Consider the following 13,045-nt stretch of genomic DNA (forward strand, 5'->3'; position numbering starts at 1 on the left):
GCTGGAGTGCAGTGGCGCGATCTCGGCTCACTGCAAGCTCCGCCTCCCGGGTTGACGCCATTCTCCTGCCTCAGCCTCCTGAGTAGCTGGGACTACAGGCGCCCGCCATCTCGCCCGGCTAGTTTTTTTGTATTTTTTAGTAGAGATGGGGTTTCACCGTGTTAGCCAGGATGGTCTCGATCTCCTGACCTCGTGATCCACCCGTCTCGGCCTCCCAAAGTGCTGGGATTACAGGCTTGAGCCACCGCGCCCGGCCAATTCTGCAACTTTTTTTAACGTATCAATTCATAAACATCTGCCTAATTCCTTTTCATGACTGACTAGTACCCCATTCATATGGTAATATTACTTAACCAGTCTCCCCTGATGGGCAGTTAAGGTGCTTCCAATCTTTTGTCATTATAATCAGTACTTGTGAAGGCCATGTGCATATTTTGCCCATATATACAAGTATATGTCCTAGAAATGGAATTGCTGACCCAAAGGGCATGTGGGTTTACATTCTGAAGATATTGACAACTGCCCTCCAAAGAGGCTGTCAATTTTTACTCCCAGCAGCAGCAAACATATCAGAGTACGTTATTTTATTTTATTTTTGCCAATCTGAATCTCAAAGTTTTTTTTTTTTTTTTTTTTTTTTTTTTTTTAAACAAAGTCTTGCTCTGGCTGAGTGCAGTGGCACCATCTCAACTCACTGCAACCTCCACCTCCTGGGTTCAAGCAATTCTCCTGCCTCAGCCTCCCAAGTAGCTGAGATTACAGGTGCCCACCACACCAGTCTGATTTTTGTGTTTTTAGTAGAGGCGGGATTTCACCATGTTGGCCAGGCTGGTCTCAAAGTCTTACCCCAGGCGATCCACCCACCCCGACCTCCTAAAGTGCTGGGATTACAGGCGTGAGCCACCACGCCTGGCCTCAGAGTTGTTTTAATTCACATTTATTTAATGATGAATAAGGTTGAGCACCTATTAATACATTTATAAGGAAGGCCCTGGTATTTATGAGGGAGTATATAGTCTGCTGTAGCTGCTGGCTGCCTCCCTGGGCACTAACAGCAGCCGGCCTGGGGTCAGACTTGCGTGTGTGGTTTAGATCCCGATCGTTGCCCCCAGTTGAGAAATACTGCCCTGAGGTTACCTGGCTTTTACAGAAGTGTTCCTGTCCCCTACACTGGGCTGCCCTGGGATTTGAAATAAGCACTTGTTAACTTTGCTTAGGGCTTCTGTGTTGGCAGGGACCCTGGTAGCTAATGTCAGAAGAAAGTGACTCTCTGAGAACCAGCCCTTCTGTGGCCTCACTCTCTGAAAATGAGCTGCTGCCACCACCGGAGCCTCCGGGCTACGTGTGCTCACTGACAGAAGAACTGGTCACAAAAGCCCGGGAAGAGCTGCAGGAAAAGCCGGAATGGAGACTTCGAGATGTGCAGGCCCTTCGTGACATGGTGCGGAAGGAGTACCCGAACCTGAGCACTTCCCTTGACGACGCCTTCCTGCTGCGCTTCCTCCGAGCCCGCAAGTTTGATTACGACCGGGCCCTGCAGCTCCTCATCAACTACCACAGCTGTAGGAGAAGCTGGCCCGAAGTCTTCAATAACTTGAAGCCATCAGCCTTAAAAGATGTTCTTGCTTCTGGGTTCCTCACCGTGCTGCCCCACACTGACCCCAGGGGCTGCCATGTCGTCTGCATCCGCCCAGGTATCTCCCTAGACTGTTGTGGGGCGGGTGTGTCCAGTCTTTGCAATGTGTCCATTCAGCACCCTGTCCTCCTTTCCAAGTCCCTTTTTTACCCCTCCTTTGTCATAGTCAAGGCTTTTTTGATTGCAGATAACAAAAACCTACTCAAACCAACTTCAGAAAAAAGGGAGGATTTAGTCGAAGGAGACAGGAGTACCTCCCAGAACCAGAGAACTGAAGGCGTGGCAGTTCTTACTAGGGCCTAGAACCAAGAATCAGACTGCCACCAGGAGCCAAGACAGCCATTCTCCCTGTCTCTGCCTGACAGTCTGTGTATCCTTCAGCCACATATTTCTGCCTTTTGCGTATCTTCTTCACACTTTTTTCTGTGTATGGCTGTCCCACTCCTGTGCACATAGTTAAATCTGGCACCCGCTCAGCTCTCAGGTTTGCCTGACCACCCAATTAAGTTCCTCAATGCAGATTCCAGATTTCTAGCGGGGAGCATCAGGTGGGGCCTAAGAACCTGCCCCTGGCCATAGGATACAAGCATGGCTGCCAGGGCCCTCCCTGAGCCCTCTTTGTGAATAGGTTGAGGTACAGGTATCAGTGCAAGGGTGTGGACTGGGCAGACACCTGGAAAGGTGCCTCCTCTGTGCCTCCTCCAACCTTTCCTTCTTTTCCTCTATTGTGTGAAGCCACTGACAGGATTCACTTTGGATTTGTTTTTTGATCTTAGCATTTCTTGGCAGTAATTAGGATACCTTACATTTCTTTGTCATGGCAGTTTACGAATGGGGGCTCTCTGCCACTAAAAGAGCATTTAGAAATACTCCCCAGCCAGGCGCAGCGGCTCATACCTGTAATCCCAGCACTTTGCGGGGGTGAGGGAGAAGGACTACTTGAGGCCAGGAGTTTGAGACCAGCCTGGGCAACATAGTGAGACTTTGTCTCTATAAAAAATTAAAAAAAAAAAAGAAAAAGAAAGAAAGAAATGCTCCCCAAAGAGCATTTCAACACAATGACCAGGGGCTGCCAGAACTCAATATTTCTGATTGTTAGGCCTGTTCTCTTCCATGACACCAAAAGCATTATAAACTTTGGAATGTTCTACTTCATTCCTAGCCTCAACATTTTCCATCAGACCACAGCTGAGAGAAGAATGGAAAGTAAGGATGCAGTGTTCTCCCTAAGTAAGCCAGGGAATGAGAACACACTAGTAGCCCTCTTCTGCTCATTCATATAAATGCCCTCTTGAAGGGAAGTTTGATGGGGAGTGGACACCTCCATGCACTTTCCTCTGCCTTTACCCATTCCCCAGACTCTCTTTGGAGGCTAAACCATTCTCTTCAGACTTTACCATGATGTACCAAGACCACTGTTAATTAATGGCTTACCTGCTATTTTAGGTACTTGCCAAAATTAGTGTTTATTTTAAAATAAGCAATGCAGTACAGATTTTAGGGCACCAAGAGACCTAGAAACCAGTCAGCAGGTTTTTCTGCTGCTCCTCTGTATTCAACTCATAAGAATATTACAACACAGTCAGATATTACAACACTGATTGCACCTTTGCTTGCATGGTTTCAACCCTTTGCTCGTGACATGAATTTTTTCCCCATATGTCTGGAGCAGATCTGGACCCCTTTCCACCGACCCAGCGTTTTAGGAAGAGGCATACATAGAAACGTTTCTTCTCAATTGGGAATCAGCTTTGCCTTTATTAAAGCTCTTTTGAGACATGTGATTGAAAGGGATGATATCCAGTTACATAGAAGCAGGGTTAATTGGCAGCAACGTTGGCACAATTTGGGGACAAAGATCTTTCATGAGAATTTTGCATATATCAGGTGCGGTGGCTCATGCCTGTAATCCCAGCACTTTGGGAGACTGAGGCAGGTGGATCATGAGGTCAGGAGTTCGAGACCAGCCTGGCCAACATGGTAAACTGCCCACCACCCCCGTCCGTCTCTACTAAAAATACAAAAAGCTGGGTGTCATGGTACATGCCTGTAATCCTAACTGTCCCGGAGGCTGAGGCAGGAGAATCGCTTGAACCCAGGAGGCAGAGGTTGCAGTGAGCCGAGATCATGCCACTGCACTCTAGCCTGGGTGACAGAGCAAGACTCCGTCAAAAAAATAAAAATAAAAAAGAATTTTGCACATATCACATATCCCATAGTTGGCAAACGTGAGGTTTTATCTTTTAAGAAAGAGGCACATAGATTTTGCTGGGATTTTCTTGAGAACAGTGGTTAACAGTAAAAAGTGGGCATTTTCATTTTTTTTCTTCCCAAAGAGAGGAAAGAATCATTAAATACACGGGGCGTATTAGAAAAGTATCCACCGTGGAAAGAGGAGGGGAACACAGCACTGTGCTCCATCCTCACAGTACCCCGTCAAGGTCGTGTATGAGTCAAGACTCAGCTGTTTTTTGAGACAGAGTCTCGCTCTGTTGTCCAAGTTGGAGTGCGGTGGCGCGATCTTGACTCACTGCAACCTCTGCTTCCTGGGTTCAAGTGATTCTTCTGCCTCAGCCTCCCAAGTAGCTGAGACTACAGGTGTGCACCACCATGCCTGGCTAATTTTTGTATTTTCAGTAGAGACAGGGTTTCACCATGTTGGCCAGCCTGGTCTTTTTTTTTTTTTTTTTTTTTGAGACGGAGTCTGGCTCTGTCGCCCAGGCTGGGGTGCAGTGACCCGATCTCAGCTCACTGCAAGCTCCGCCTCCCGGGTTTACGCCATTCTCCTGCCTCAGCCTCCCGAGTAGCTGGGACTACAGGCGCCCGCCACCTCGCCCGGCTAGTTTTTTTGTATTTTTTAGTAGAGATGGGGTTTCACCGTGTTAGCCAGGATGGTCTCGATCTTCTGACCTCATGATCTGCCCGTCTCGGCCTCTCAAAGTGCTGGGATTACAGGCTTGAGCCACCGTGCCCAGCCTGTATTTTCAGTAGAGACAGGGTTTCACCATGTTGGCCAGGCTGGTCTTGAACTCCTGACCTCAAATGATCCACCCGCTTTGGCCTCCCAAAGTGTTGGGATTACAGGCTTGAGCCACCACATCTGGCCAAGACTCAGTCTTTGTGTGGCAAGTGACAGAAAGCCAACTCACATTGGCTGAAACAAACAAAACTCAGTTGTTCAGATAACTGAAGTCCAGCCGTATTTCCATTCAGGGGCCCAAACTCTGGAAAGCTGTCCCCACCACTGCTGTCCTCAATTCCCAGGGGCTTCATTCCCAGGCCAGCTCTCTTGCCTCATGGGGCCTGTGAATCTCAGACTCACCGCCTCAAAACTATAAGAGGGAAGAGAGATCTCTTTCCAAACGGCCAGGGTCCTAGAATTGAGTCTCCTCGACTCTGCTTGACCTGGCTTGGATCACACACTGTGGCCAGAAGGATGTGCTGTCAGATTGGCCAATCATAGGCCAATCAATCCCCAATCACTTTCTCACCTCTGGAGTCAGGAATCAAGTCAGTTCTATCCAAACTGCATGGTTAGAGTGGGAGGAGGTGGTTCCCTAAGGAAAATCAGGTTGGTGCTATGAAGATAAGGGGAGATACATGATGGCAGAAAGCACAGATGTCCATGAAGGTATTTCACCCTATTCTACTTATGAGGACATTAGGGCTTAGAGTGAGGTATTATAGTAACGTGCCCAAAGTCACACAGCTAGTAACATTCAAACCTCAGGTGTGTCTGACTTCAGAGTGCATCTTTTTTTTTTGAGACAGGGTCTCACCCTGTCACCCAGGCTGGAGTACAGTGGCATGATCACTGCAGCCTCAATCTCCTGAGCTCAAGTGATCCTCCCACCTCAGCCTCCCAAGTAGTGGGTCTACAGCCACACCCCACCACACCTGGCTAATATTTGTGTATTTTGTAGAGATGGGGTTTCGCCATGTTGCCTGGGCTAGTCTTGAATTCCTGGGCTTAAGCAATCCTCCCACCTCGGCCTTCCAAAGTACTGGGATTACAGGCATGAGCCACTCTGCCCAGCCAGAGCTCATGCTCTTAACCTCAACACTCAATTGTACTTGCATCGCAAAATGTGCTGCTGTTTGGAGTTAAGAAACCAGCTGCTGCTTATTATTCCATTTACTAACCTAAATAGAGTCATGGCTACTACAGTATCTTTCTTTTCCATTTTGAAACAACAGTGATAGGAGATAAATCTTTGATCCCTTATTTATATTAACTTCTGTAACATACTGTCAATCTCTTATGACCTTAGACAGATGGATACCGAGCAACTATCCAATTACCGAAAACATCCGAGCCATATACTTGACCTTAGAAAAACTCATTCAGTCTGAAGAAACCCAGGTGAATGGAATTGTAATTCTTGCAGACTACAAAGGAGTGAGTTTATCAAAAGCATCTCACTTTGGCCCTTTTATAGCCAAAAAGGTGATTGGCATCCTCCAGGTAAGACCCCTATCTGTCCTGCCTGTTTTGTTGTGGCTTTGGCTTTCCCCAGGGCCTGTCCATTTACTGTGGGTCTCACAGTACACAAACTGCACATCCCACACCTGCAATCTGAAAAACACAAAAGCATTGTGTGAAGAAATTTAAGTCCTATTTACCACTTGTTCTCATCAGTCTCTCAAGTACTCTCTGGAATAGGTACTTCAGGAAGGCAAGAATCCAAAAAACTAGGGAACTGCTTTTTGCCTTTTTTGGTCTGGAAGGCAGAGGAAAAATTCTCCTAACAAACAAAACTGGCTGGGTGCAGTGGCTCACACCTGTAATCCCAACACTTTGGGAGGCTGAGGCAGGTGGATCACTTGAGGTCAGGAGTTCAAGACCAGCCTGGCCAACATGGTAAAACCCCATCTCTACCAAAAATACAAAAAATTAGCTGGGCATGGTGGCAGGCAACTGTGATCCCAGCTACTTGGGAGGCTGAGGCAGGAGAATCACTTGAACCCGGGAGGCAGAGGTTGCAGTGAGCTGAGATTGCGCCATTGCCCTCCAGCGTGGGCGAGAACAGCAAAACTCTGTCCCAAAAAGTTTTTTTAAAAACCCCAAGAAATTATGCTTCTGCATAAGGTGCTGGAGCCCCTCCTGCCCTCTGTGGACCTGGGGGATATGCTGTTCTGTTGGGCTGTATTTTGGTCAGATGCTTCACACCTCATGTTCTGTGTTTCAGAACATTCACTGGGGACTGTGGTGCTCCCTCCATATCTACACCGTGTTTAATGGCTTGCACAGTGCTTTACAGTAATCAGGGCCCATTCAGTCCCTCAACGAATCCTCTGAGATAGGCAAGAACTACTTTTCCTTTTTGATAGATGGGGAAATGGAGACCTAGAGAAAATATAGCCTGTCACAGCTGTGACAGGTTTTGATTACTTGTTCAACTCCTGCCACATGGGGTGTTGTCCTTTGTGAACTATGGGGCACCAGTGATATAGCTCTTTTTACTGGATTCCACAAATGTTTCAGTCCCTGTGGTGCACCAGGTTTATTATTTAAATAAATCAGTTTACATTTGGACATTATCAAACATTTGGATTCTGGCTTTGAGCCAACCCTGGCTTTCCTTCGCTGGCACTCCTCTTGATGCCTCCTGCTGAATACCATGTAGATTCAAGTGCCAGGATCAAGAGTGTGGATCAGTGTTAGTACTGTAAGATCATCTGGAGAGGAGAAAAAATTAAGTTTGGGGAATGCTGTATAGCATGTCCCTTTCAGTTTAAGAATTTACATGTTAAAGGCTCTGAACAGGACTGCAGTTAAGGAAACCCACTTGATTATGCTTAGCGGACTGCGTTTCTCAAACTCATTTGCCTGCTGTGGAGCCCTGTTTTGTATAACCTCTAATATCCTGAGAAATATACTTTGGGCAACACTGATCTAGAAGGTCTGATATCTGCCAGATCCGTCCCCGTAGACTCAAAGACTGTTTTCTGCTGTTAAGAGCATCATCTCTTCATATGTTTGCTTCTCTTCTTTTTTTTTTTTTTTTTTTTGAGATGGAGTCTTGCTCTGTCATCCAGGCTGGCGTACGGTGGCACGATCTTGGCTCACTGCAACCTCCGCCTCCAGGGTTCAAGCAATTCTCCAGCCTCAGCCTCCCAAGTAGCTGGGATTACAGGCGTGTGCCATCACGCCCAGCTAATTTTTGTATTTTTAGTGGAGATGGGATTTCACCATGTTGGCCAGGCTGGTCTTGAACTCCTGACCTCAAGTGATCCGCCCGCCTTGGCCTCCCAAAGTGCTGGGATTACAGGTGTGGGCCACCGCGCCCAGCCTCCGTTTGCCTCTCTTCTAACCCAGTTTTGGGTCCCAGGAAAGACTTTCCCTGAGGCCCATCTTCTAGTTAGGCCCCACGTGGACTGTCATTGAGGAGGCCATAAGGATCTGATCAGACTGATGTTGGGGCTGAAAATGAAGATTTAACTCTGGGGAGGAAGGGGTGGAAAGATTCTCCAGATGTTCTAAACCCCTTTGCCTTTCCCATACAGGATGGTTTCCCCATTCGGATAAAAGCAGTCCATGTTGTGAATGAACCTCGAATATTTAAAGGCATTTTTGCCATCATAAAACCATTTCTAAAGGAGAAAATAGCAAACAGAGTAAGTGATGATCCTATTGACTTCAGATTTTTCTTTCCCTCCATTGATTTATTTGTGACATCTGGTACTTGTTTATTATTTTTGCCCTGTAACAACTAATTTGGAAAGTACAGTTACAGATAAAATAAATGAATAGTCCCTTTTGTGAGGGGAAGATGGAACAGTAAATTAATAAGAATTTAATATTTGCCAGTAGAGAGAGCAGAACCAGGATTTTTATCATAACAGCCTCCCTGGGCAGTGTAGCAAGACCCCATCTCTAAAAAAAATTTTTAAATTAGGTGGGTGTGCCTGGGCGGTGGTTCACGCCTATAATCCCAGCACTTTGGGAGGCCAAGGTGGATGGATCACTTGAGGTCAGGAGTTCGAGACCAGCCTGGCCAACATGGTGAAACCCCGTCTCTACTAAATACAAAAAATTAGCCAGGCATGGTGGCACATGCCTGTAATTGCAGCTACTTGGGAGGCTGAGGCAGGAGAATCACTTGAATCCAGGAGGTGGAGGTTGCAGTGAGCTGAGATCATGCCACTGCACTCCAGCCTGGGCAACAGTGAGACTCTGTCTCAAAAAAAAAAGAAAGAAATTAGGTGGGTGTGGTGGTACATGTCTGTAGTCTCCACTACTCAGGAGGCTGAGGTGGGAGGATTGCTTGAGCTTAGGAGTTCAAGGCTGCCATGGGCTTGAACAATGGGCTATGGTCTTGCCATTGTGTTCCAGCCTGGGTAACAGAGTGGAACACTGTCTCTAAAATAATTTTTTTTAAAGTTACGGTCATTAGAACTATGGGGTTTAAAAATGCTACTTAAGCCTTTCCATTTGCCTAATATGTTGTCCTGCCGTATAGTTTATGGAGCAATTCAAGTTTATAAGCTGTGTGAGTTTTTAGCTTACCTCTTACTTAAGAAGGGATAAATGGCACTTTGAGTCTTCCTTTCTGACCCAGAGGAGCCACTTCCCTCTTCAGCCTTTCCCAGTCCCACTAATTGAAATAGGATGGGTGGTATTTTTCTCCTTCCCGAGGCCTAGGAAGATGACTGCAAAGACTGGGCCCTGAATTTTTCTTGCTTTTTCTTTTTTCTTTTTTTTGAGACGGAGTCTTACTCTGTCACCCAGGCTGGAGTGCAGTGGTGCGATCTCAGCTCACTGCAACCCCTGCCTCTGGGGTTTAAGCAATTCTCCTGCCTCAGCCTCCCGTTGGGATTACAGGCACACACCACCACGCACAGCTAATTTTTGTATTTTTAGCAGAGACAGGCTTTTACATGTTGGCGAGGCTGGTCTCAAACTCCTGACCTCAGTTGATCCACCTGCCTTGGCCTCCCAAAGTGCTGGGATTACAGGCATAAGCCACCGCACTGGGCCCTTGCTTTTCCAAAGTAACATATATAGATAGAAAACCTCAAGGAGGTAAGGGAGGGAACTTGAAATCCAGCTCCAGATTCCTAGGCTGTTTCCCTGAAGATTTTGATTCATCAGCTCAGGAATCTGTGCTTTAAAATCCTCTTAGGAAACTGTGATGCACAGCTAGATTTGCAAACCACTAACTTAGTGGCTTCCCTGCCTGGATGTGAAGCCATGTGGGTCCCTAAAGATTCTGTTTGGAACTTTTACCAAAGCAGCCTTTGGACAGATCTTTTACATCTGTGAAATGCCCTGATTTGGGGCCCATGATGTTCTTCCTTTGTTCCTTCATAGGTTCATTCATTCAGAAATACCTATTGATCAACTCTATGTGCAAGCATGTTCTAGATGAACAAAACAGACCAAAACCCCTGCCCCTAGGAAGATTATGTTCTAAAGGGAGCCACAGTGAATTATGTTATCTAGTATTAGAATGTGGTAAGTGCTACAGAGAAAAAGCAGAGAAAAGGATTGTGTGTGTGAGGTGGGAAGGGTTGCGGTATTCAACTGAGTGGTTAGAGGTGGCAGCCTTAAGAAGCTAACATTTGAGCAAAGACTCGAGAGAGTGAGCCATCTAGGTATCTGGGAGGCCAGCAAGGACACCACCCTCACGTGGGAGAGCAGCATGCTGGGAGAGCAGCTAGGCTGGCGCAGCTGGGTCAAGACTGGAGGGGCAGGTGGTGAGAGCACTCAGAGAAGTAATGAGGCCAGACTGTCATGGGCCTCAGAGTCTGTGGTGGGAGTGCTGGAAGGCTGTACATAGAGGAACGACTGTGATCTGAATTTCACTGAAAAGAACTTAGATTGCAGAAGGACAAGAGTGGGAGCAGGGAGACCAGATAGGAGGCCACTAGAGGAATCCAGGGATGTGGCTGCTGCCATTAGCGTGGTGGTGAGGCGGCTGGATCCTGGATACATTCTGAAGCTCCAGCCAGCAGGGCGTATGGTATAAGGAAACGATAATTAAGGATACTCCAGGCTTTCTGGGCTAAAAAAGTAAGGGTAGAGTTGCCATTAACCTTTGCTTTCTTCATTCAACAGATATTTGAGCACCTGCCATGGAGGAAATTTCTGCATTCCTGATTAACCTAAGGACATGTGTGTTTTCATTTCATTCCCTTTTAGTTCTTCCTCCATGGGTCTGACTTGAACTCTCTCCACGCAAACCTTCCAAGAAGCATTCTCCCCAAGGAGTATGGGGGCACGGCTGGGGAGCTGGACACTGCCACCTGGAACGCGGTGCTGCTAGCTTCAGAAGACGATTTTGTGAAAGAGTTCTGCCAACCTGTCCCTGCCTGTGACAGCATCCTGGGCCAGACGCTGCTGCCTGAGGGCCTGGCCTCAGATGCACAGTGTGACGACTCCTTGCGAGCTGCGAAGTCACAGCTGTACTCCTGCTACTAGCCCGTCCCCCAGGCTCACCATCTTTAATTCTTTTCCTTCTTTTCTTTGGAGAGGCACAAGGAGAATTTAAGGGGCCAAGGATTCAGTCTTGCTCCTTGTAATTAAACTGCAGGATGGAGGAACAGCCTGTGAAATATGAGGGTGAGCCCATTTTGGGGTAAGCCTTTGGTTACTTGAATTACTCCATGGAAGACATGGAAAATGTCCCCACTGATTCTTAAACATTTGGAATCCCAGTCTGCAACTATTAATCTGGAGGCTGTATCTGTTTTGTTTTGCTTTTTGGTTGGGGGGGTGGTGATCTGGTTCTTACACATCTTGGAAGCAAGAAAAATTAGGACCAGAGTCACTCTGATCCCACTTTTCCAGGAGAAAAACAACCTGTTTGGCCAGTGAGAACTACTTGTATGAAATAACTTGGCCAAACCTGCAGTGTGACCAAACGTGAGACTGGGAGTTTGTTTTTCACAGGAACCCTAAGTACAGACCTCTGCTGCTCATCAGGAAACTTACTGGAGATCAAGGCCCCAGCTGCTGTCACTGGATTTGGAAAGCACCTTAACTGAATCATGCAAGCATCAGGACATAAGCAGCACTTTGTGGTCAAATGTGGAAGCCAGAGACTTCAAAGCACCTCTGGGACCCATTGGTTGAAGCTTGCAATAGAAACTTAAGTTTTCCCAAATCCGTAAAGCCTTAGCCCTGGTTCTCAATAGAATCATACAGGGACCTAGCAGGAAATGATTTTACTCAACCTAAAATGCTGGATTCCAGGCCCGTGTAGCTACAAGAATTCTGGCCTGGATCCCAGGTATGCAACTATGGACAAGACATGGGCCTCTGTAGGCCTCAACCTTCTCTTCTATAAAATAAGGCTGGATGAAATGTCAGCTAGGGCTGTTTTGGCTGCTGAGGCTGTGGGATTTGGTTTAGTTGCTGAATGTTAGATTTTCTGCCTAGGAAGATAAGTAGATACAAGTGGTTGGATCCTGTTTTTGTTTGTGGTACACATGTCTTTCCAAGAGAGATGTGTCACTAATTAGCCCTGCCTTTAAAGAAACTATTATATGTATTCCTGGGACTCACTGACACCAATTTTCTTTTTATAGTGATGGTTAAATTTAGAAAATATGGCTTTTGTGAGGCCAGAAAAGGTGACCAGGATCTTGTATGATGAATTCCTTCCATCCCTGAGACTCTGGTACTATATTGTAAACCTAGCTACAGTGGTTAATTAGCTGAGATTCTTAAATTTTGGTCTCTGGGCCGGGTATGGTGGCTCACGCCTGTAATCCCAGTACTTTGGGAGGCCAAGGTGGGCGGATCACAAGGTCAGGAGTTCGAGACCAGCCTGGCCAAGATGGTGAAGCCCTATCTGTACTAAAAATACAAAAATTAGCTGGGCGTGGTAACTGGTGCCTGTAGTCCCAGCTACTGGAGAGGCTGAGGCAGAAGAATCACCTGAACCCAGGAGGCAGAAGTGGCAGTGAGCCAAGATTGCGCCACTGCACTCCAGCCTAGGTGACAGAGCAAGACTCCGCCTCAAAAAAAACCAAAAAATTTTGGTCTCTGGAAATGAACACAAGTGCAGATTATTGCTGGGTCACTTCTGGGCCCCCCCGCCCTCCCAGCCCCACTTGAGTTTCTCTCTTTGGTGTGGGTGAACCAGTCAGCCTGAATGTTCTGCATTTCAGCACTTTAGAACCTCCCTGCCAAGATTTTAGTCTTAGCCCAAACATCAAATTAGATGGTTCACATGATGGCTTTTGACCTATTTTTCCTTTCTAATGTATTTCACATGATCATGGTGTTAAATAGTGAAAAGTACTGTGTGTTGTGTGTGCACCTTCTCCATGCATCTGTTAGACTAACCAGTCAAGGCGGACAGCTCAGTTAGGGAGAAAACAATACTCTGAAATTTGAAGGCCAGTCTGTTGTTACTTAGCTGTTCATCTCTACCACCTTTTTAAATGTCTGGAGAAGTT

The 13,045-nt window shown here is 46.8% G+C and overlaps 1 protein-coding gene across 6 annotated transcripts in view; it reads left to right on the top strand.

The window, feature by feature from the left end:
- Nucleotides 1-13,045, top strand: part of TTPAL (alpha tocopherol transfer protein like) — a 16,106-nt gene extending 3,061 nt beyond the window's left edge. For 5 of the 6 annotated variants that reach the window (XM_023227986.2, XM_023227989.2, XM_023227990.2 and 2 more), the window contains 4 exons: nucleotides 1,235-1,694; nucleotides 5,908-6,101; nucleotides 8,144-8,254; nucleotides 10,782-13,045. In XM_023227986.2, the coding sequence (XP_023083754.1) occupies nucleotides 1,250-1,694; nucleotides 5,908-6,101; nucleotides 8,144-8,254; nucleotides 10,782-11,060 (1,029 nt within the window). In that variant the 5' untranslated portion in view covers nucleotides 1,235-1,249 and the 3' untranslated portion in view covers nucleotides 11,061-13,045. Of the gene's footprint in view, nucleotides 1-1,217; nucleotides 1,695-5,907; nucleotides 6,102-8,143; nucleotides 8,255-10,781 lie in introns of all 6 variants that reach the window. The other variant, XM_023227993.3, reaches the window with a different exon arrangement.

The sequence above is a fragment of the Piliocolobus tephrosceles genome, chromosome 20 (genome assembly GCF_002776525.5).
Source record: "Piliocolobus tephrosceles isolate RC106 chromosome 20, ASM277652v3, whole genome shotgun sequence".
In the NCBI taxonomy this organism is placed as follows: Eukaryota; Metazoa; Chordata; class Mammalia; order Primates; family Cercopithecidae; genus Piliocolobus; species Piliocolobus tephrosceles.